Raw genomic sequence first — 23,135 nt, 5'->3', positions numbered from 1 at the left:
CTTGCATAATTCTAAATGATGGCCTTAAGAAGATAATATTTTTTTATAAGGGATTTTTGGGCAAATAACTTTTGTCATAATAAAATGATAACCCCGTTTTACCATGAGAGACTTGGGTATACAACACCATGAAAAAGTTAAGACATGGGTACAATACATTTTGGCGGCTTTGTACATTTTAGGCATCACTCGGCTTCTAAGCTACAACCATGGAAATTAAGCTCTGGAGCTCTTTGTCCACAAAAATCCTCTGCATAGAAGTTTATATGAATATATATATATATATATATATATATATATATTTTTTTAATAGCAAATACTGGTCTAGCAAACAGATGTAAAACAACATATACAAGATTCTGTGATACATTCCTCAATGTGCATGGTTAAGTTGAGAGTGCCCTCGTATGACTAAACATAACCTATATACTATGCTCACTCAAAGAACAAGCAAGCCAAACTCAACGAAATTCAACAACAAACGGGCTTGGCTATCATCACTACCAAACATGGCAACTCGAATCCGACTAAGCTTTGAGAATAAGTGAGAGCTTCATTAAATGTCTGATTTGTGGAAACCTATTAGTCACAATCAACAAAACGAATGAGAATATAGTACAAGAAGAAAAGAAATGAGCAGATCCTCAAAACAAATAGTCCTCTTATATACTGATTTCCAGAAAGGTACGTAAATCTAAGCCAGCGACCCCTCCGGCTCTTATATGACCAGCATAAACATTCCAAAAAATTAAATCCACAAGGTGCATTTTCTCACCAAACAATATCTCAATGAACATTCCTGGTCTGCTCAGTGCATTTTGATGCATATCAGAATTTTACCCTTTTTTTTTTTCATTGAACTGGAACAAATCCAATATAAAACCCCAGCAAAATTTTTAAAACAAAAAAGGACTACACACGATACCACTGGGAGGTGAAGATATTTACCATCCATATCTTAGAGTCAACACCAAAAACCTAGGTCTTGGGGCAACAAGATTTAGGCAAAATAAGGTCAACACTCCACTCTAACAATTGAAAATTTCTAGCTTCCCGTTCCATATTTCCATCTTCCATTTTGTTGCTTGCATCCCCATTTCACATATGGATCACCACTACAATCATCACATCCCCATTCCACACCATGAATATGGATAAATCGTGATATCACATGAAGCAAGACAGAATAGTGCTATTCTACCAACTTGATGCACAAACCAATGGAGAACAGGAGAAGAAAGAAGAATAATAGGAAGGAAAAATAATTTATAGAAGAAAATCTGCATCTCTATACTCAATATATCAAACATCAAAAGTAATCAACTCAATGTATGAAGCCCAATATATAAAGGCAATTAAGGTAAAATCCTAATCAAACACCCCCAAAAATAACATTTATAAAAATGGTGATATGTGGTGCATGTGATTCTCCATAATAATAAAATACAAGATAAGTCCTAAAATGCCTGCAATTAATAGTTAGATCACGTGGATAATCGTATCTCCATAATCATGTTTACAATTTAATAGCAATGAGTTTATGACATCACGCGTGAGAACACACTTTGCCCAATTCAAGAATTGAACTGGCACTCGTATTAGATGCAAATGTGTGTCTATGTGTCTGTGTCGGACCTCATTTAATTGTATTTAGGACACGTGAGCTCAGCTTACAATGTGTCCAAAACTTGGATATAGGTGCGTGGACAAGTCTTACATACTTAAAAAACATGATATGCTACATAAAACTAGAATTTATCATTTAATTGAAATAGTCGAGTCCTGGTAACATAATATGACTTTAATGGTAAACATTATATTATTAAATTCTCCAATACCCTTATCTCACCAGGAAAAGCTATCTATATTTCATAAGAATCCATTTGTGATGGATTTAAATGCTTAAACATTCATTTTGGTTTAACACATTAAAATCTTATCTTTTGTGTCATCTTTCATTTCATCTTCCTCTTTTCTCCTGATTCAACTAATTGCTTAAATCATAATCAAGTCAACTTCTTCTCATTATTATCCTTTCATCAACTTTGATTATCAAACAACTAATTAATCTAGGTCGTTGTCCTTAAATTTAAGTATGAATGTCTAACACCAACTGTCACTTCGCCATTTTGGAGTTGGAGCACTTTCCTCGCTAGCATGACAAGTCACAAGCCTATTCAGAAGAAATAACCTAATCAAATTTTAATTAAATAAAAAAAGATAACCACCATAGACTTCCTGAAACGGAACAAGATTAAGCCCCAAACTGCATTTGGTCCACCAAATCAACCAACAACAACATTGATGTCTTTATTTTTATATGAAAGACAAAGACAATAAAGCAAACCAATCAACAACCATGCGTTATGGGTTACAACCTATAGTTGATTTCAGAACAATTTTCCTCTTTAAGTCAACCTAGAGTGCAAACCCATGTTGAAAATCTATAGAAAACTATTGATCATGGAATCAGAAATAAAAGAAACAACTTCTCACCATCAAATTAAAGCAGTCATTCAAAATCCCCAACATAGCCAAACAACTTGTAACTGATAATAAACCAGTACGCAATACACAAAATGGAAATTTGTTTCTCTTGCTAAGTTCAAGAAATGGAAACTAAAACAGACTGAAATTATCCTTTGAAACCTTAAGAGGCTGCAGCGGCTCCCTTGTTCCTCGGAGCTGCTTGAGTTCCTAAACAAACAATAATATAACAAACCAATCAATCAAACTAAAATAAGAATGATCAAATAACAATATAGACAAAAAGCCTCCAAAGATGTACAAACTGTTTACCTTCTCTGAAGTTACTCTTGAACCTGCGGGGAAGATGACGGAGATACCTCATACGGCCAGTTCCTGTGGTCTTCCTTCTGATTGCCTTCACGCTCCAATTATCTGAAGTCAAATTCAATACAGTAAAAAAAATTAGTAAAATGAAATCATTTTTAAATTGGCCCCAAGAGGTTGAAGCAGGGGATAAAAATTCCTGATCTTTGGAACTTTTTTTTTTTTTGAGAAGTCCTGATCTTTGGAACTTAAATGCAAAGTTTAAGAACAATTGGCCAGAAAAATAGCAAATGTATCAAAGCACTTTATCAAACAACATGCAACTAGATTGGTCCAAAGTAAATAAGGAAAATCAAGAATCAAACACAAACACAACGTAAAATGAGTGATAGATTTACAAGTATTGTAACTTTACAGTAAATGAATAAATAAACAAATTAAGCAACAGTCAATTACAGTGAATACTCTGACCCTCTAATATAGCTCAATTATAACATTGTTTCATAAAAAGAGAAAAAAGTTGAGACGAAATCACTAAGGCACCAGCACTTATTCTAAATGTATTAACTTCTAATCCAATTAAGAGCGTTTGACAATGAAAATTTGAATATTACTTAAAAAGGTAAGCTAGACTTAAAATAGTGTAAAAGTTTATAAAATAAAAAAGAAATTAATAAAATCTCAATTTTTATTTCCACTTAAAATTTCCAGCCCTTAAAAATTCAATTATTAAAAATTCGGGTACTCCATTTTCAGTTTTATCAAACAGACGATAAGTAATTTTTCATAAGAATCATAGATCTACTGATATGTGACATATATAGAGCAAATAAATTAAAATTTGTGGAATAGGTGCAAGAAATTGAACCAAAGCTAAAAAAGAGCCGTATCTTGTTCCTTGTTTGATTCCAACAAAGAAAACGATTTTTTTTGTTTGCAGCAACCAAATTCAATTGAATACATATATATAAATCAATTCTTAATGCCACACAGAACCAAAGGTCCAGTTACTTTAACTTGTATTTTCCTTTTGGTTCCTGTACATTTTCTCAGCAACCAAACAAAGCAATATTATAAATTGAACGAAACACCAAAAACAAAAAAGGTAACAGTTGAATCTAAACTGTAAATCGCATCAAATAACAAATAAATCAAGGATTATTAATCGGATGAAAGTAGAGAGAGATTACATTTTCTGACCCGAGCAGCAGGAAAGGCACAAGCCGAGCAACGGCTCTTCTGGAGATGGAAGCTACGGCGGCCGCATCTGACACACAGTGTGTGAGTCTTGTTCCTCCTCTTACCGAAGCTTCCTGTTCCTTTTCCCTACAAATATTCAACACCACTCATACATATATGTGCATATACCTACATATACATGTATATTTCAACAGAAGAGAGATACAGAGAGACAGAGAGCGAGAGAGTACCATGTCTGGAGGTGAAAAAACCCTAGGTTTTTAGGTTTTGGCAGGAAATTGGAAGACTGATATCGTTAACGTATTATATTTCCGCTGCTGGAGGTGAATTAGGGTTTTCTAGGCCCAGTTTGGTTGGAGAAACGGGAAGGTAATGGGCCCTTAAAATTTAGCAACCGCTGGTGATATATGCCATATGGGCTTCATTAATTGGGCCGTGATCACCGGCCTATTTGGCAAGCTCAAAAATTTAATTCTAATCGGTTCAGTAGCAAAACCATATTCCCAATGGATTTTAGGCGTGGTCAAGATATTTCAGAACAAGCCCATAAGGGACAATTGGGCCAGATCAGGTAGCCAAGTCTTTAGGTACAGGGTGCGCGGGGCATACTTAATCATTGGCATGCCTAACCAATTAAAATGCACCATTCAAATTGATTGAGAGCAATTTTTATGAATATGTGGGACCAACCAACTTAAATGGTACATATGAATTGGTTGAATATATCAATGACTTTTTTCTTTAGGTAAGTAACATATTAATGACTTGGTATGCTCGGTGCACTTTATTATCATTTTAATTATAGGAGGAAAGGAGCAAAGAATGAAAGAGAAAGAAAAGAGAAGAGGTATTGCTGCAAATGAGTCGAGTCGAGTTTCATTATATTCTTGATTTATTCCTTATTCTTATTATTGAACCTTATATTTAGATCGAAAGTAAGTTAACGGTTTTTCGTTCATGCAATATGTGCTACGTTCTTTTTTTTCTTTAATTTTTTGACCTAAAATTTGCTTTCTTGAGTTTGTATGCTGCATATTCCACTCCAAAGTGCCTCTTAGGAGCATAATTGCGTTGGCAGGAATCCAGAAGGTAAGTTATTGAGGTTTCGCTTTCAAACCGCATTCCTGAATTGAATAATCCGTGTGTTGTGAGGCCGATACACGTGTTCTAAGAAAAAAAAAAAAAAAAAAAAAATTCCACTCCATAATACCAAGGGCCTTGTGCCCAATGGTATCTCATTTACTTCATGAAGTAGATGGTGAAAGTTTAAGCCTCTGAAAGAGCAAAGTAAGTGTGTAAATGATGTGTATGTAAATTTTTTGTCAATCACATAAAAATAAAATAAAATAAAATTGCACTCCATAGTCTCCATGACATGTAAAAGGAACATGCTGCTAAACATTATACGGAAAATGCAACATTTTTCTCCTTTTTCCTTTCCTCTTCTCTAACTTAACTAGCTCGATTTCAAAATGACAATACTACCAAAATTTTACTTATGCACAAGACATAAACAACGTGGCATATTTTAAATATTTATTGCAAAGTGATTAAAAAATCAGCTAATCGCAATTATATATGCTTAATTATTCTGACTTCACAACATTGTCATGCACGTGATCAAATGGAGGATAGAATTTAAATTTGTACTCTATAGTTAGCAAAATATATATATATTAGTATTTTTTGAGGTAGTGTGACAAAAATAAAACTAAATTATGAAGAGCACAAATTAATGCACCTCAAAATTAATAACACTGTATTACCGCAAGTCAAACTTTACTCATATTGAGGGCAAGTTTTCAAACAAAAGTCGGCGTTTAGATATTCAAATTAATCCATTATCATACAACAATTAACAAATAAATAAAAATAAGTCATAATTTAAGTCACATAAAATTGGCGTCGAAAGCCGGAGCAAGTACGAGATCGGCAGCATATATATTGAGATTTTGTTAAAGGAAATGTGAACATTTTCATCTAAAGTAATTTAAATTACATTACATGCAGATACCAATTGAGAGGCTGGACAGTCCACATGGTCAGGTGTGCTGGATATATATATATATATATATATATATATATATATATAATTACTCTTTCATTGATCAAAGTTTAAAAAGAAAATTTGGTTTTTAGTGATCCTACGGAAGGGGCTTTACAAACATTTGCTCACTAAAAAGCAAATTTCTATGACTATTTGGTCGATAAAAAAACAAATTCCCTAGAAATTGTGTTGATGACCATAGTTAGAGCTAACACGGTAATTAAGACTACGAGAAAGTTGTAATTGCAAGATAAGAGATGGACGGGACCATTAAAAATTAAAATAGGTCGAGGTTACTAAAAATAATTTTTAAAAAGTTAAATATGATAGGTGAAATAACATGCAATAAGAAAGGTTGGTGAGAAAAAAATTTCATGTAATCAAAGATATTTATACATGGGTAAGACAATAATTGTGATGATGATGGTTTAATTAGATCGATTGGTTTTTGGTCTTTTCTGAATTGGAATGAATGAATCATCAACCAAGTACAAGAAACTAAGTGTGCACATGGTCTGAATTGGTTCGGTTCGGCTCAAGTTAAATTGGAACCGAACCAATTTTAACGGTTTCTAAAAAATTAGTTACAGAATCAAAATTGTTGAGATTTGGAACCAAACTCTGAAAGTCTGGTTTGGTTCGATTCCAAACCACGAATTTTTTTTTCTCTTTTTACCTTTCAAAAAAAAAACTAAAAAAACTCAATAACTCACTTTTAAGCACAAAGATTTGGCTTATCAAAGCAAATACAAGTTCATACAACAAATAAATAATAATAAATCTCTCAACAGAGAAATAAAATATATTTGTAATTTAAAAACAAGTGAACTATTATCCTTTTTGTGAAACAAATATGAAATTTAGAAGTAAAAAACTGTTTAACAGTAGCCTTATATTTGTGTGTAGTCTAAAAATTTATATTACTGTGTATTTGTATGTAGTTTTATGATTTTATCTACATATGTTATATTGTATATATATATATATATATATATATATATATTTAGTTTACTGTTATGTTCCATCGGATTTGGATTCAAAATCGTAAATTAATTGTTCCTCATTTTGGAACTAGAATTGAACCGAAATGACAAATTGATACGATTATTCTTACCATTTTCACCAAATTTCTAAAACAGGCCTCAATGCCTCATGTTTTTTTAGTGAACAACATAATATATACATATAAGGATAATTGAACGTAACAAAACATAATAAGTTTACTTACTGCTAGTTTACCCCTTCATCATCTATATTCACATTTCTTTCAATTCCTATAGATTCTCAACTTGAAATTTAAGAAAGTTCTGTGCTTGTGAAGTATATAAATTATAAGGACAATTGAGATTTCATTATTTAATAGTTTAAATGTGACCATGACATGATGTGAGGGTGAAGACGACACAAGTCACGTGTTTGAGCCTTATATACCCTTTCTTATAAAAATTAATCATCGGACTTGGATCTTCTAAGTTAAAGATTTTCTAAGTTATCGTAAATTGTAACCGCAATTAACGGCTTGTTTGGCCGTTAATAGTGGTTGTTAGTACTCATTCCGGTTAGTAGCCCTAAAGTTTGTGATCGGTTCCAAAAATCAGTCCGGCAGCTTCAGAGGAGGTCGGCAACAAGCATGGGAGAGATCCTAGTCGGAGAGGATTCTTCTAGAGGAGGGGCAGTCACGTAGGAAACCCAATTTGAGAATAGCAGTGATGGTTGAAGTGATTTTTACAAGGACCATCCTTTGCGTGGAGCTCTTTCCTTTGAAGATCCGTTCATTCCTTTCTTCCTAAGTGTGATATACAACAGATGAGAAGCAGAGATTGCGAAGTAGATTCTCTGGAGAGTTTCTTTTCCAATTAGCACTGATCAGTTGCAACAATTGATCCCAATTTGTGATTGCAGTAAAGAATTTACATTTGAGCTTGATGAATTGCCAAATTGGTGAAACAAAACAACAGTTGAAAAAAAGGTGGTGGTGGGATTCTGGTTGATTTTGGTAGCGAGCACATATGTTGTCATGATTAGACATTGATCTGCTGTCAAGAGTAGGTGCCTTTGATTGGATAGCTAACCAGAGGTTGACCTTCATCCTCGGAATTGTGGGAGAGATCCAGACTAAATTGTGTCAATGAACTAATGGTGCACGCTGTGTAAGGTGCATTGTTGTATGCTTGAAATTGTATAGTCCATTTAGTGATGCCAACCAATGCTTTAAGTCATCTCTAGAGGAGCATGGTGGAGGGAGCAGAAACAATTCTGGTATGGCAGCTGATAGTGAATTGGGGAAAGACCAGGATGAGTTATCTATGAAGCTGGCCACTGTGATTGAATCATTGTATCCAGCATTTTGGAGAATGCTAAGTGGGAAATGAGTGCATAGAGGACCACCTGTGGACCAGTTGTCAAACCAGAAGGAAGTTTGAGAGCCATTGCCTATTATGTGCTTGAGAAGTAGCTTAGCAAGATGTCTGAGTTGTAAAATTTTCCTCCAGCTCCAGGAACAAGGTTGTGGGATATTGATTGTCCAAAAGTTCCTTGATCTGATGAGATGTACTCTACACCAATTGATCCAAATCCTGTCATTGCCAATTGTCTGCAAGTCCCAAGTATATCTTAAAATTCCAGCCTTGTTACCAACCTCTAAGTTTGGAATACCAAGACCACCTTCTTCCTTTGGCAAACAAACCTTTCTCCAAGCCACCTTTGATCCACTTGTCTTCATTTCAAGTCCTGACCAAAGGAATGACCTGAATATTTGATTATGCTCATTGATGACTACTTTGGGGAGAATGAAAATGTTTGCCAGTAGACTTGAGTTGAGACCAAAACAGCCTTGATGAGTTGAAATCTACCTGCATAAGAGAGAGATCTAGAGGACCAGTGTGATATTCTACTTGTAATTTCCTCAATAAGTAGGTTGCAGTGGGTTGTTTTCAAATTAGTAGAGATAAGTGGCACCCCTAAATATCTTACTAGAAGTGATCTTATGCCAATGCCAAGCAAGGATGTGATAGCAGCTTCTGTGTGGGAATCAGTTCCAAAGAAGAACACATTACTTTTGGAGAGGTTGATGTCCAGTCCTGACATACAACAAAAATGATCAAGGGCAGACTTCAAAATGGAGACTGAAGTAATATCACCATGACAGAATAACATGAGGTCATCTGCATATAAGAGGTGAGTGATTTTCAATGCATCACATCTCTAATAGAATTTGAAGGTATGAGCTCCTCTACATATTCATTGATTATAGAGGATAATGCATCCATCACTATAAATAAATAAATAAATAAAAAGAAAAAAGAAAAGGTGAGATGTGGTCTCCTTGCCTCAAGCCTCTTTTCCCTTTGAAATACCCTTGAAATTCCCTATTGAGGGAAATGGTGAAGAAGGGGGAGGAAATGCATGCCTGAATGAGAGAGATAAATTTTGGTGGGAAGTTGAGTAGGTTGAGGTAGCTTTGTATGAAATCCCATTTTATTGAATCAAAGGCTTTCTTTAAGTCAATCTTGATAGCATACTTAGTAGTGGATGAATCCTTGTGGTATCCTCTAAGTAACTCATGAGCAAGGAGAATGGGGTCTGTAATTTTCCTTCCAGTGACAAAGGCTGACTGTGACATATCAATGATGTGGGGGAGAATGTGTTGCAGCTTGATTGAAATTAGCTTAGCAATGCATTTGTATATTGAGTTACAACAGGAGATTGGTCTGTAGTCATGAATAGAGGCTGGATTTTGGCATTTGGGAACCAATGCTATGTATGTGTTACTTGCCCCAGATAGCATCTTCCCATTCTTGAAGAATTTTGTGATTGCCTTAATAACTAACCTCCCCACAATTCCCCAAGCTTTTTGAAAAAATGCTGTATTGTAACCATCTGGACCTGGGGCTTTGTCCTTACTTAGACTAAGCATGTATGCTTAGATGTCCATATGGGATGGGATCTCATCCAAAAACCTGTGGAGGTGATCAGGAACCTGTTTGGAGTAAAAGGGTTACAGATCAGAGATAGTATGAGTAGTGGGAGGAGAGCTTCCAAGCAAATTCATAAAGCGAGACACAACTTCTATTTTAATTGATTCTTTATCTGTGGGGACTTGTCCATCAGCTGTAGTAAGAGTGACAATTTTCTTCCTCTTATTTCTGGATGAGAGGGATTTGTGGAAATAGGAGGAGTTGCAGTCACCCAATTTCAGCCATGTCATTCTTGATTTCTGCCTCAACATGTCCTCTTGGTGCTTTGACAACCTTAGATATTCATTTGCCAGTGTTTTCTCTAGTTGCCTGAGGTTGCTGTTATCAGGATTGGAGTTAAGGTCTAATTGACATGAGTCAAGCTCTAATTTGACTGCATGTAGCTTGGAGTCAATGTCAGTGAATTCTTTTTTGCAGTTTACTTTAAGGGTTTGCTTCAGTAGCTTAAGTTTTTGGACACATTGGTACATTGATGTGCCTTTGATGTATGTGCTCCATACTTCATGGACTGTAGGAAGGAACTGAGGATGGGAGCACCGAGCATTGAAAAACCTGAATGGGATGTATCTCTTTGGGATGTTGAAATCCATGGAAACCAAAATGGGGCTGTGGTCTGAGATACCTGGTGAGAGGAAGGTACATTCTGATAGTGGGAAGGAGCTAGTCCACTTCTGGTTGATCAAAGCTCTATCTAATTTTTTGGCAATGTAAGCTGCCCCCAGGCTTTTGTTGCACCAAAAGTACAGGATTCCTTTGAACTTTAGATCTTTAAGTTCTGCTTTTTGTAAACTTTCCTTGAAATCTATCATGGCAGGGCACCATCTGACATTGCCACCATGCTTCTCACCAGCATTGGGGATGACATTAAAGTTTCCCATCAGCAGCCAAGGGATGTTAATGAAATTTCCTGCATGGAAAATGATATTTTCCCAAAGTATCTGTCTTTCCGCTACAGAGTTTGCAGCATAGATGAAGGATGTGAAGAAACTAATATTTTGACCTGTGATGGTTATGCTGTAATGGATTGCCTGTCTATTTGTGTCTATGACAGTAAGGTCAATTACATTGGGGTTCCACAAAACCCAAACTCTACCTAAAGGGGAGAAACTGTAATTGTGTACTAAGGACTAGGAGGGAGCTAAGAATCTATGAATAGATTCAATGTTTGTGTGCGCTACTTTTGTTTCAACAATTGAGACTAAATCAAGTTTTTTTCAGAGATCAGTCTTTTGATCTCTGACTGTTTAGAGGGTTAGTTTAACTCTCTAATGTTCTATGTAAGGAAAAAGATCATCAAGGAGGGTGAGAGAGGGGACCTTCAGGATGTTTGTGGCCTATTTCAAGACCAGTAAACATCAAATTTGAGCTACTACATGACTTCCTTCTAGCTGCTTTCTTTATTGATCTCATTGTTGTCTTCACAGTTGTAGACTTTGCAGATAAAAAGACCAACGTTGTTGACTGTATTTTGTTTCTTTTTTTCCTATACTGAGGGAAGGTTGTTGGGGTAGTTGGTGTGACCATGAGGATTGTTGAGTGTTTGGTATTCAGTGGTAATGGGCTTATGTTAGAGAAGTTGAGTTTTTTAGAACACAGTGGGGAATGGATTGGTGTCTTAGGTGGGTTTGATGAGCTTGCAAAAGTGTTTTGCACCATTGTGTTTGAGGAAGATTGACTGTTCTGGGTCGAGGGAGAGGATGAGGTTGTCGTCATGGTGTTGTTAGGTGTGTTGGGTTCCTGAGGTAGGCATTCTAGCACTGAGAATTGATTGGTTGGAGTAGAGGTGAGTGGTTTTAGCACTGGGATTTGGTTGGTTGGTGTGGGTTGTAGTGGTGATCTATATAGCCTTGTGGTTGGATGTTTGTTTTTCTTCCTGACTGTGACCCATTCAGTGGTATTTGGGTTGGGAGTTGGGCTATGATCCTCCTGTAATGGGCTGGTGTCTTGAGCTGTTGTTGTGTGTTTGGTGTTTTGATGTGGAGGTTTAATAAAGTTTAGGGGGCATTGAGATTCTGTGTGGTTAAGGTGATTACACTTAGTGCAAAATTTTGGGAGCCATTGGTATTCAATTCAGATTTGCTCAAAGCTACTATCCTCCATCTTTAGCTGTACTTCATTCTGTAGTGGTTTGGATAGGTCGAGGTTAATGCAAATCCTTGCATATTTAAACTTTATTCCATTCTCTGTTGCTTCATTAGGATAAAAGGGTTCTCCTACTGAGTTGACAATGTAGCTGAGACCTCTGGTAGTCCAATAATTAGGGGGAATATTATGGAATTTAACCCATGATGGGATACAACAGTTGAGTTAAGTGTGGTTGGTTGACTTGATTCCATTTCATCAATGAGAAAGGGTGGCCTGCAATTGTCCAATGGCCCAAAGATAACACTTCTTCTGCATTTGTGGTGGATTTGAATCTGAAAAAATATGAGTTCCCTTCTCCTAAGATTGTGTCAGTGAGTCCATGTTTGGTCCATAATTTTGCTGCAGCTGCTTGAATGACCTTAAAGGGAATTCTTTTGTGGATGGATACCCCTACCAAATGTGAATCATTCCAGAAGTAAAGTACTTCTTCAACAACATCTTTAGGGGGGTCAATGATGTTTGATATGGATGGGGGAAGGAAATCGAAAACCATTTTGTTATTTAAATTTTTGACCACTTCAATCCATGATTTTGCCTGTTGGTTAATAACCTTAGGTGGGGAAGGGTGAGATTTGGAAGATTGTGGGTCAGTGATGTGATGTAACATGTTTGATGTAGGTATAGGCTTGGTTATATTGGGGGTGGGTTTGGTGGTAAGCCAAATGTGGTTTGTAAAATATTGTTTGTGATGTGGTTGGGGGGAGGGGACTTGTCAGGGTTTACCTCAATTGGTATGGTGGGTATGGTATGTGGTAAGATAGGTGTGACTATCAGTGGTACCTGAAAAGGTGCCTGCATAATTGAGTTGACTAATTCATTAGAGTTTAAATTCAAATTTGAATTCAAACCTAGTGGCCGGTGGTGGGTGATGGCTATCATGTCATCGGAGATTGAGGTGGTGCCTAGTGGTGGATAAATGTGGTGGATCTGCTGTTTGAGCTCAGCAAGTTCTGACTGCAGCTTTGTAATTGTATCCTTGAGGTGCTGGTGGCCATCAAGTTGTGCTTCCTGAGATTTGAGTTTGGCTACTTCTTCCTTTAGCTCTGAAATGATCTTATTCTTTTCTTTGAACATGTCTAAAGCTTTGCCCAAATTTTCATCTTTCTATTGTAATTATTCCGTGAGGCGCTTAATCTGGTGCCCTAGAGAACTGTATAATAGAGGGTTGAAGTTTCTTGGTAGATAAGACTCTGTTGGAGTTGAGGCTTCCTTTTGATGTGTGGAGAACACCTGAGGAGGTTGCATTTGGTCTGTAGAAGCTTCCTTGGACTGAGGAGGTGATTGATTCTTTGTAGAAGGAAGAGCAAGGATTGTATTCCTTGTACTTCAGATTGGTTTGAAAGTTGGTGTTGGAAATGGTTGTCCATTAAGGGATGGTGGTAAAGGGGGAGTGTAAACAGTTGTTAGCAGTGTTGTAGATGTTGATTTTGGTTGTTTGTGTTTGGGAGGAATGATGTAGTGTTTGGATTTTGGTGGTATCTTTGATGTTGTCACCTACTTTGGTGTTGTTTTAGATGGGTTTTATATCCGTGTATAGGGGTGAAAGGTGGCTTCAGGTGGTTGGGAATGGGGTTATTTATTGAGGGTGGCTAATTGAGAATGTGAAGGACTTAGTTGTGAATGGTTTTATGGTTTGGCTGCAGGAGAGGGATTTTTTGGCATTGAGGATTGTTAAAGATTTCTTTTTGCTTGTGGTGAACATTTTGTTACTGAAGTTGTATATTCTTCTGTTTATGCTAAGGTTGTTGATGGATATTTTTTTGTTTGTGATGAGGGTGTTGTTGGTGGTGGTGGTAGAGGTGTTGTTGGTGATGGTTGCCTGAGCTGGGAGGTCGGTTCATGGTGGTTACGACTTTTTCATGTTTGATTCTAAGTTATCGTAAGTTGAATTCCCAATAGAATGACACATTACATCAAAAACCTATCTATTGCTGGTGTTAAACCACGTCAACTAATTTAAGAAAATTTTGAAAACTGCACCATTTTAAAATAAGAAAAATTTACTAAAGTTTAAAAACTGTACCGTTTTGAATTAAGGAAAATTTACTATACTCTAACAACGTTTAACATCGTTATCTCTTCCTTATCTTTTTCAAAAAAAAATCCTTCCTCTCTTTCCTCATATCCTACCTCCCTCTACACTTGTAGTTTAAATAATATATAAAGTACATTACATGGTTTAAATCTTTTTTCAGCAAAAAAAAATCTTAATACAATATGTAGAATGATGACAATACAAATGTATGATATCTTGATCTATGCTACTGTTCCAAAATACTGCTTGTAATGATATTAACCATGCGAGTTGAATTATACTTATTGTATTACCCAAATCAAAAAATAAAATGATGAAAAAATCTAAAATCTAAAAATTTTCGTGCAAACAATCCTTTGGAACCGGAGTCGTGTGAGTACCACCAACTAGGAAAAATTCTAAAATTTGTTACTATTTAAAAGAGAAATAGAGATGCGACTTGTTTCATATATGAATAAAGAGGAGAGAGAGGGAGGATCTTTTTTTTTGGAAAAGATGTGGGAGAGATAACGATGTTAAACAACGTTAGAGCATAGTGAATTTTTCTTAATTCAAAACAGTAAAGTTTTTAAACTTTGGTAAATTTTCTTATTTCAAAATAGTGCAGTTTTCAAAGTTTTTTTAAATTAGTTGACGTGATTTAACACCAGCAATAGAAAGGTTTTTAATGTTACGTGTCGTTCTATAGGAAATTCAACTTACGATAACTTCGATAATCTTTAACTTAGAGGATCCAAGTCCAATACTCGCCTCCAACCCTATATATATACTTCTCTTGTGACAACTATATATTCAGTTTTACTTTATGTTAATTTTTTAATTTATAATTTTGCCCAAAAAAAAAAAAAAAAGAATAGATTCCATATTAAATTTATATATAGAGAGAGTCCTGATCTTTTACTCCCATAGAACAAAAAAATTAATCCATACTTATCCAAACTCACAAATATTATTTTCTTTTAACATAAAACTATTCTCACCCTATTTTTAGCTTCTATATTTAATTTTACGTTTACCATCTACTTTAACTATAAAAGCTAATTACCAAAATAAAAAAATAAAAATCTTTGAAAGAAATATAATAACCAGTATGTATTACTAAAATTTTGTAATTAAACTTAAGCAGAATGCAATATGTATTACTAAAATTTTGTAATCAAACTTAAGCAGAATGCGGTAGTATGAAGACATTAGAGCATTTTTCTAAGAAACAACTTCTTGTTATGCTTATTGTATATCTCAATGTTCAATAGTAGGTGGTCCTTTTCGCATATGCACATACTAACAATTCAAATAAATATACTCGTCCAGTTTAAGTAACTAAAAACTTAGATTTACTTTTATTTATATTTGAGGCTTAAACGTTTTTAAATTTTGTTAAGTTTCAGTACTTTATGAAAATATTAAAATTTTTGTTTTAGTTTTATTTAGTTTAAGCTTTGACATTTTTTAATAAAGACAATGTCATGGGACTCCATTATTCAGTTTATGAAGTTAACGCATGCACCAGATATTGGCCCCCAAAAATAATAATTAAAAAACAAAATTTTAGGAATATATACGGGTTATTATTTTTCTTTCAAAGATTTGGATTTTTTTTTTTATTTTGGTAATTACTTTTTATAGCTAAAGTAGGTGGTAATAGTAAAACTAAATATGAAAATTAAAAATAAAATGAGAGTAATTTTATATTAAAAAAAAATGATATAAGTATACATGAAAACTAACTAACTGTTAGAAACGTGGAAAGTGTAAATTAATTTCCTTACATCATAGTGAGCATTAAATCAAAATGAGTGGGGAATTGGGGATTATTGAATTGTGTAGTATAGAAGAAATATATATATATATATATATATGGAGAAAATCTCTCTGTCTACTTCAACAACCTTGCATGACAACTTATTTCACTATAATACACTAAAACACGACATTTTCATACCATTTTGAAACTTTCTTTTTCGATCTTCTCGGCCATCAACAATCTTTGATTATTACAATTGAAGATTTGCAAGATTATAAGATTAATCAAACATATATTTCTATTCATAAATTCTAGAAAATTAGCATTGCCCAAATTTGATATTTCTACATAAATCCTTAGAATAACTTTCTTACCGTTTTGAAACTTTCTTTTTAGATTTTCTTTACCATCAACAATCTTTGATTTTTACAATGGAAGATTTGCAAGATTAATCAAACATGTATTGTTATTCACAAATTCTAAAAAAATTAGTATTGTCCAAATTTGAGATTTCTACATAAATCCTTAAAAGAACTCCAATTTTCAAAGATTCATGCTATGCGAGACTGATAGAAAGATTGATTGGTTTTGAAAGAAGAATTCAATTATAGGATAAAAACTGATTCCTAATATGAAAGTTGGATGGAAACGTGTAAGGCTTAATGTGCTTTAATCCAAGTATTCACTAGTAAAATAAGTTGTTAATGTGAAGTCTTAGAGTAAGATTAATACCTGTAGATGCTTGAAGAGAGAACTTTTCTTAAAGAGGATCCATTCCCCTTGAGGATGGCCTTTGTATTTATACATAAGATAATATATACACACATAATCTGAAGTTGATAGTCTCTGTTCTTGCAAAACAAAAAAGACGTTGCTGTGGATTAGAATTTAAGAAACACATTAAAGCCTTGGGATGTCCGTGCAGATTGATTAGGCTTTCAGAAGGTGGATGAGATAATAGAGATGGAGGTCAGGAGAAGAGAGATGGTTTTAAAAGTATTTTTAAATGGGTTTTAATTTGAGCTCGGTTAACCCGTTAAAAACGGGTTGATTCATTTCTTAATATATGTTTAATATTATTTAATTATGAGTACATGTATCAAAATTTTGTTAAATTGCATCTCTCCACTAAAAGAATTTCACCGGCCAGTGTCTCGCACTCACCTACAGGGTTATTACAATCCACCCCTCTTAGAGGCCCGGCATCTTCGTTAGCACACTTCCGACTAGGTCAGGTTCTGATACAATGTGTAACAACTCACTTTATCACATGATACGATATTGTCCGCTTTGGGCCTAAACCCGCACGGTTTTGCTCTTAAACTTTATCCCAAAAGGTTTCATACCAATTGGAAATAACACTACCACATATAAGCAGTTTACCTTTTCCTTATTTATGCGATGTGAGATTGTGTACTCGTAACTTGCTTAGTATAGTAGCCCGCCAGTGTCTCACATCCGTTTAAGAAACACCCGCCCACAGTATTATCTACTATTACTTTATGAAACTTTCGTACAGATATGACTCAATATAATTAGTTTTGGGCAACTAGATTAGCATTTTGGTGTTATCCAAACTTGAAAAAGTTTAAATAAATTGCCTGAACTTAGTTAAATTTTTTTTTTTGGTGAAATGAACCTAAATTAATATATATATTTTTATTTTTAACCTCAACCCTAAATTAATAATTCATTATATTATATATAAAACCTATATCTGAAAAAATTATAAAAAATATTGAACTTGACTTTACAATTAACTTAATCATTCTTATATGAGTACGTCCGTGAAGTAACGCTCAACCAAAACTCAAAATTTATGGATAAAAATAAACTTTATGTGACACCAAAGCTGGTGAATCATGTGACTGTATAGAATTCGTATTTGATATGGACAAGTTGATTGTGAGTCTGTGACTTGAAACGTAGGGATATTAAATATATATTCACATTTGAACAATTTCCAATTGAACTTGTCGTGTCTTAATTCTTTAATAATTAATAGTAATGAAGATTGAAGGTGAGACTGCAATCAAAGAAAAATGACAGAATTTTAAAAGAAAAACAATTGAAGTATGATTGAATAAGGAAAATAGAAAAAAAAAAGGAGAAAAAGTTAAAAGAGAATTTTGAGAATTTAATATTTTTAGGGAGATATAATATATATATTTTTATATATATGTAAAAATAATTTAAAAATTTATATATATTATATAAAGTGGGGCCAGATCAAGAGCATGTACCTCCTAGGCATAAGCGGGGTCCACCCCTCTCTCTCTCTCTCTTTATATATATATATAGTATTTGTTTTTATTTTTTGACCAATCAAAGATTCCCATAAACTTTAGTATGATATGTTTAAATCGATGGATATGAAATGAATGAATTTGAGTTAAAATTTGTAAAAAATAAAAAATAAATAAATAATGTATATAAAAAGGAGATATCAATTAATATCATACTTTAGCACTTCCAAAAAAAAAAGTTTAAGTCTATAAAAAAAGGAGTGTTTCTATCATACCCCTACTTAATTATGTAGATGTTGTCTAGCCATTTTAATTATGGATTTGAGTCGGTGCAACGATAAACCATAGAATCATATGAAAATAAATAATGAGAAATTGACTCAAATGTAACTCATATAGTCATATAGGAGGAAAGCTTTCATGCAGATCAAATCAACGGACTTTTCAATTAATCAAAACTCAATTAGTTAATTACACTTTATTACCTTATCTGACTTAACCAAATTAATAATGTTAATTTTAATAAATAATTTATCATAGTTTCAAAAAATCAAATTTAGAAACCTTTTATTAATTTCATGGTAGGATTAAGCAAAATCAGCAATATCTGCTTTCTGTTTGAGACTCCATTATTGGAGGTTTTGCTTATTCACGAACCCTAAAAAATTGGTATCCTTTGAATCCTGAAAAAAAGAGTTATTCATGAAGTGTGGAATAATGGGTCGAAGAAAAAAATTAAGAGAGCAAAAAACATAAAAAATAAATAAGAGAGCAACAGGCCATCAAGCGAAAAAAAAATTAAGAGAGCAAAAAAATAAAAAATAAATAAATCAAAGTGTTAAAAGAAGAAAAAAAAATTAAGAGAGCAAAAAAATAAAAATAAAAACTAAATAAATCAAAGTACTAAAAGAAGAGAGAGAAAGAGAGTTTCTTGGATCGTAGTGGTGAAGATCGTGGCTTTGATGGTGTGGATATGACAATAGTGGTTGAGATTGCAAGATGGAAGAGATTAAGGACGAGAGAAATTGAATGAAGGTATTAGCTAATTATGGTAAATTGACTATTAAAGTTAACATTATTAACTATGGTTAAGTCTGATAAGGTAACAAAGTATAATTGACTAATTGAGATTTGATCCTTTAAAAAATCCCTTGTTTTGGACTACATAAGAGCCTTCGTGTAGTTATATATATATATATATATATATGGACTCTTTTAAAGAACTCTTTCATTGTAGTCTATTTTTCTTTCAATTTTATGTGACGCATACTGATTATTGTGGGAATGGTAAGAGTAAATGCTTTAGATCAGTGATGCAAATCACAAAGGAAAAGATCAAATCCTATCTTCTTTATGGGTTTTGTTGAATAAATCAACTATATTAACAAGAATTAGATTGGCTTGATTCATAAAAAGAAAAAGAAAAAAATAAAACAATAAAAAGGGAATTCCATTACTTAACTAAGAAAAAAAAAAAAAAAAAAAGGAAAAAAACACACCAACAATTAATCATTCATATTTTGTATGCTTCATGAATTGAAAGGAGTGTATATATGGTTGCTTATGAATCCAAATGAATTAAGTTTGTGATGTATTTTTGGTGACTCGGTTATTTTTGGGCTAAGTTTGGATTTAGGATGAGCATAAAAAATTGAACTCCCATATCTCAGGTAGGGAATGTTGTAAAGTAGACTTGACTCAACTTGTAAACTAATAAATTTTATTTATTTTAATTTATTATTATATTTACTAGTATTTTATTTATATGAAAAAAAAATTTAAAAAAAGGGGAAAAAAAAAACTTCTAGCTATGTGTTCAGCAGTCTACATGGGTCGAGCTTAAAGGGAAGTTAAATGTATCGTTGGTATGTCCATTTAATTAAAATACATCATTCTTATTAGTTAAATACGTTTTGTTTTTTTTTTTTTTTTTGTTTTTTTTGTTTTTTTTTTCTCTTCTTTATTGAATAGTGGTATACTTTGATTGACTTGAAACTAGTGATCGTGGTTGTTAATTTTGGCGTAGACATGGTTTTAGGTGGACCACTTCGCTCCATATATGTATATATATATAGTCAGGAAAGGAGTTAGGATTTTAAAAAAGAGTAGAATAATTTTAAAAGTCTAAGACATAGAAAAAGGAAAGAATAATGATATAACTTTAAACAGAGCGTGACTGAAGCAGAAATTTTTTACTTGTTTAAGGAAATTAAAAAAAAAAAATTAAGAGAGAGGAAAAAAAGAAATAATTAGGAGATAATTTTAGTAACTAAAATAATTTAAAAAAGTATTATATACAAAATTGTATATATACCTAAAGAAACAAAAAAAATAGCCATACATAATAATATATGGGGCAAATGGAGGCATGTGCGCCCTTCGTATATATACTGGCTCCGCCCCCTATCCATATATATATATATATATATATATATATATATATATATATATAGTCAAATCCAATTTGGATCGAAAACTCGAATACTCTTTTAGATGGAAAATAATAATTCCAAGAAGAGGGTCTCTCGCTTGTTCCTTCCATCGTGGGGATGCAAAACAGTATCGGACATTGTCAAAAACTCCATTATCGTCACCCAAAACCACCAAAATGCTCACCATACCCAACCACTCTCTTCCATTCGCATTCCAACACATCCTTCTACAATCAAAACACCTCAAATCAAAACACCTCAAATCGTTAGAAAACAGGTCATGAATGAGACCCTTCCTAAACAATCAAATACGAAGAACAGTTCTTCTTCAGATGGTGCTTGGTTTAGCAGTGAAGAAGAAGAAACCTTTCAAAGCCTATCATCCGACGCCAATTCGAGGTCTCGTCGCCTGAATTTGACCACCAATAGCCGTAAAACACCCAAACCTAGCCGGAGAAGAGTCAGCACCAGAAGCTCTGAAATGGGTCGTTTCGCATTCGACGTATCGCCGATAGATGTTTTTGGCCGTCACGTGAGTCCTCGCCGGGAAACCGCCAAAAGCCAACCGAAAACCAGAGATGCTCCCCGGAAAACCGCCAAAACAAGATGGGGTACTGAAATGGGCAGTTCCCAATTATTTCAGAAAAGCTTCAGGGAACCAGCCGATTTTTATTACGGGAGTTGTATCCGGGAAACCACCAAAAGTCGCCGGAAAACCAGGGGGAGTGGCCGGGGAAGAAGTGTGGTTCAGTATCCAGTAGCTGTAGACGGAAGAGTTGAAGAGAGTTATGCAGTGGTGAAAACTTCGGGTGACCCTTACAGTGATTTCAGGGTCTCCATGGTGGAGATGATAATAGAGAGACAGATACTTGGATTTGAAGATCTTGAGAAGCTGTTGGACTGTTTTCTTTCTTTGAACTCATCTCATCATCACAAGATCATTGTTCGTGTTTTCAGAGAGATTTGTGAAGCTTTGTTTTCTAATTAAATCTTACTAAATTGTTCATGAAAGGGTTAAATTACTCTGTTCTTAGTTCTGGTTTCTTTATATATATTTAAAACCATTCTTCAGAGCTCTCGGATTTGCTAATCTTTGTTCTCTTTTGGATACGGTTATGTAGTTGAGTGTTTACATTGGATCCGGTAAGTATATATGGATTGATATGAATTATTACACTTAGTTTGTTTTATAATTTGTCCCCCCTCGTTACAAATTAAGTCTACATTATTATGTATTTTACACGATCTTTTCATCTTTTCATACGGCGACATCCCTCTCTTTTTAATTCCATTATTTTCTCCTCGGTCTTTTGTATTCCATTATTTTAGATTTCCTAACACTTTTATTTCCTTAAATTATTTACACACCACAATTTGTAGCTATTTCCTTGTATTATTAAACTTCCTAACATTTTATTCTCTTTCTCATATTATTAAATTTCCTAACATTCTTATTTTCTTATATTATTAGACTCCAACTAATTGTAGCAATTTAAACTTTTTGCTCCACTTTTCTATTAATTAAAATTTGTAATTCTAATACCTATATAATTTTTTTTCCCTCTTTATTTCTTCCACATTTTTCATCTATATTAATTATTGAATATATATCTAACTTCAATCTTTTCTTATTTACTTTTATATTTCCCCTCTCAGTTTAATTCACTTCAACAAATGAACAACCAAATCATTTAAAATAAATAGTGAAAATAAAAAATATCATTGACATTATCAAGTGCTTAAGTCACCTTAGGAGGCCAATTTAATTATATTAAGCCGCTTTTCAAGTTCAATTTTGACGTGTTCTTTTGATTCTCCCAAATATAACTTAATTTTCTGATAATTTTCCCCTCTGATATGGGGAACAATAATTGATTATGAAGTGCTCTAATGCGTTAGACACCATCATCGTGTCAGGCCCGGTAAATAAATCCAGCCCAGGGGACAGGCTGGATTGAAAAAAGAAAAGGATATGGTTGGGCCTGGACTGAGTTGAAAATGAATTCCATAGTTATTAGTCTAAGGTCAGGCCGAACCGTTTCTTTCATAAAAGAACAACCCTAATAACTTTAAAAGCAATAAAATCACGCACCTTATGAATAGAATAATGTCACCACTACAAATTTTAATGAATTTGAAAAAAAAAAAATTTTGACAAGATAGACCGAGATGTCATAGTAATAAATGTGTTATTCAATTAACAAAGTAAGGAGTCTCTCTCTCAAACAAAGAAATTCATTTGCTCTAGTTCCAGATTTTTTGGAATAAAAACCAATACCAACCAAATTTAAGAAGGAAAAAAAAAAAAAAAAAAACCCTATTGTCAAAATAGAAAATACTCGGCTCTTTTCGCCTCTCTTGCTCACATGATATGAAGAGAAATAGAAAATACTCGCTTTTTTGGTAATTACTTTAATTATTAAATTGGTGAAATAGAAAATACTCGCTTTTTTGGTAATTACTTTAATTATTAAATTGGTTGTATTGATAATCATAAATTTGGAAACTAAAATAGA

At 33.6% G+C, this 23,135-nt stretch overlaps 2 protein-coding genes across 2 annotated transcripts; one reads left to right on the top strand and one right to left on the bottom strand.

The window, feature by feature from the left end:
- Positions 1–2,476: 2,476 nt before the first annotated feature.
- On the bottom strand, positions 2,477–4,365 carry LOC132286981 (large ribosomal subunit protein eL37z-like). The gene is made up of 4 exons (XM_059789431.1): positions 4,224–4,365; positions 3,984–4,119; positions 2,800–2,901; positions 2,477–2,697 (listed from the first exon to the last, which is right to left on the bottom strand). Exons 1-4 carry the CDS (start codon positions 4,224–4,226, stop codon positions 2,651–2,653), a joined length of 288 nt encoding a protein of 95 aa, XP_059645414.1. The 5' UTR covers positions 4,227–4,365; the 3' UTR covers positions 2,477–2,650.
- Positions 4,366–20,665: 16,300 nt separating this feature from the next.
- Positions 20,666–21,686, top strand: LOC132285184 (transcription repressor OFP8-like). Its single transcript, XM_059787351.1, has one exon. It carries the CDS (start codon positions 20,681–20,683, stop codon positions 21,605–21,607), a length of 927 nt encoding a protein of 308 aa, XP_059643334.1. The 5' UTR covers positions 20,666–20,680; the 3' UTR covers positions 21,608–21,686.
- The last annotated feature ends 1,449 nt before the right edge of the window (positions 21,687–23,135 follow it).

This window comes from Cornus florida, unplaced genomic scaffold (assembly GCF_030987335.1).
Source record: "Cornus florida cultivar Cherokee Brave unplaced genomic scaffold, ASM3098733v1 CherokeeBrave_3.0.0_Hap2_Chr11, whole genome shotgun sequence".
Lineage (NCBI taxonomy): Eukaryota > Viridiplantae > Streptophyta > Magnoliopsida > Cornales > Cornaceae > Cornus > Cornus florida.
The sequence above is the reverse complement of the archived record's forward strand: the minus strand, read 5'-3'. Positions and strand labels throughout refer to the sequence as shown.

Coding starts and splice junctions, on each gene's coding strand:
- LOC132286981 (XM_059789431.1), bottom strand. Junction 2,902..3,983: donor TGCTGCTCGGGTCAGAAAAT/GTAATCTCTCTC, acceptor ATTTGACTTCAG/ATAATTGGAGCGTGAAGGCA. Junction 2,698..2,799: donor CAAGAGTAACTTCAGAGAAG/GTAAACAGTTTG, acceptor TTGTTTGTTTAG/GAACTCAAGCAGCTCCGAGG.
- LOC132285184 (XM_059787351.1), top strand. CDS start 20,681: ATGGAAAATAATAATTCCAAGAAGAGGGTCTCTCGCTTGTTCCTTCCA.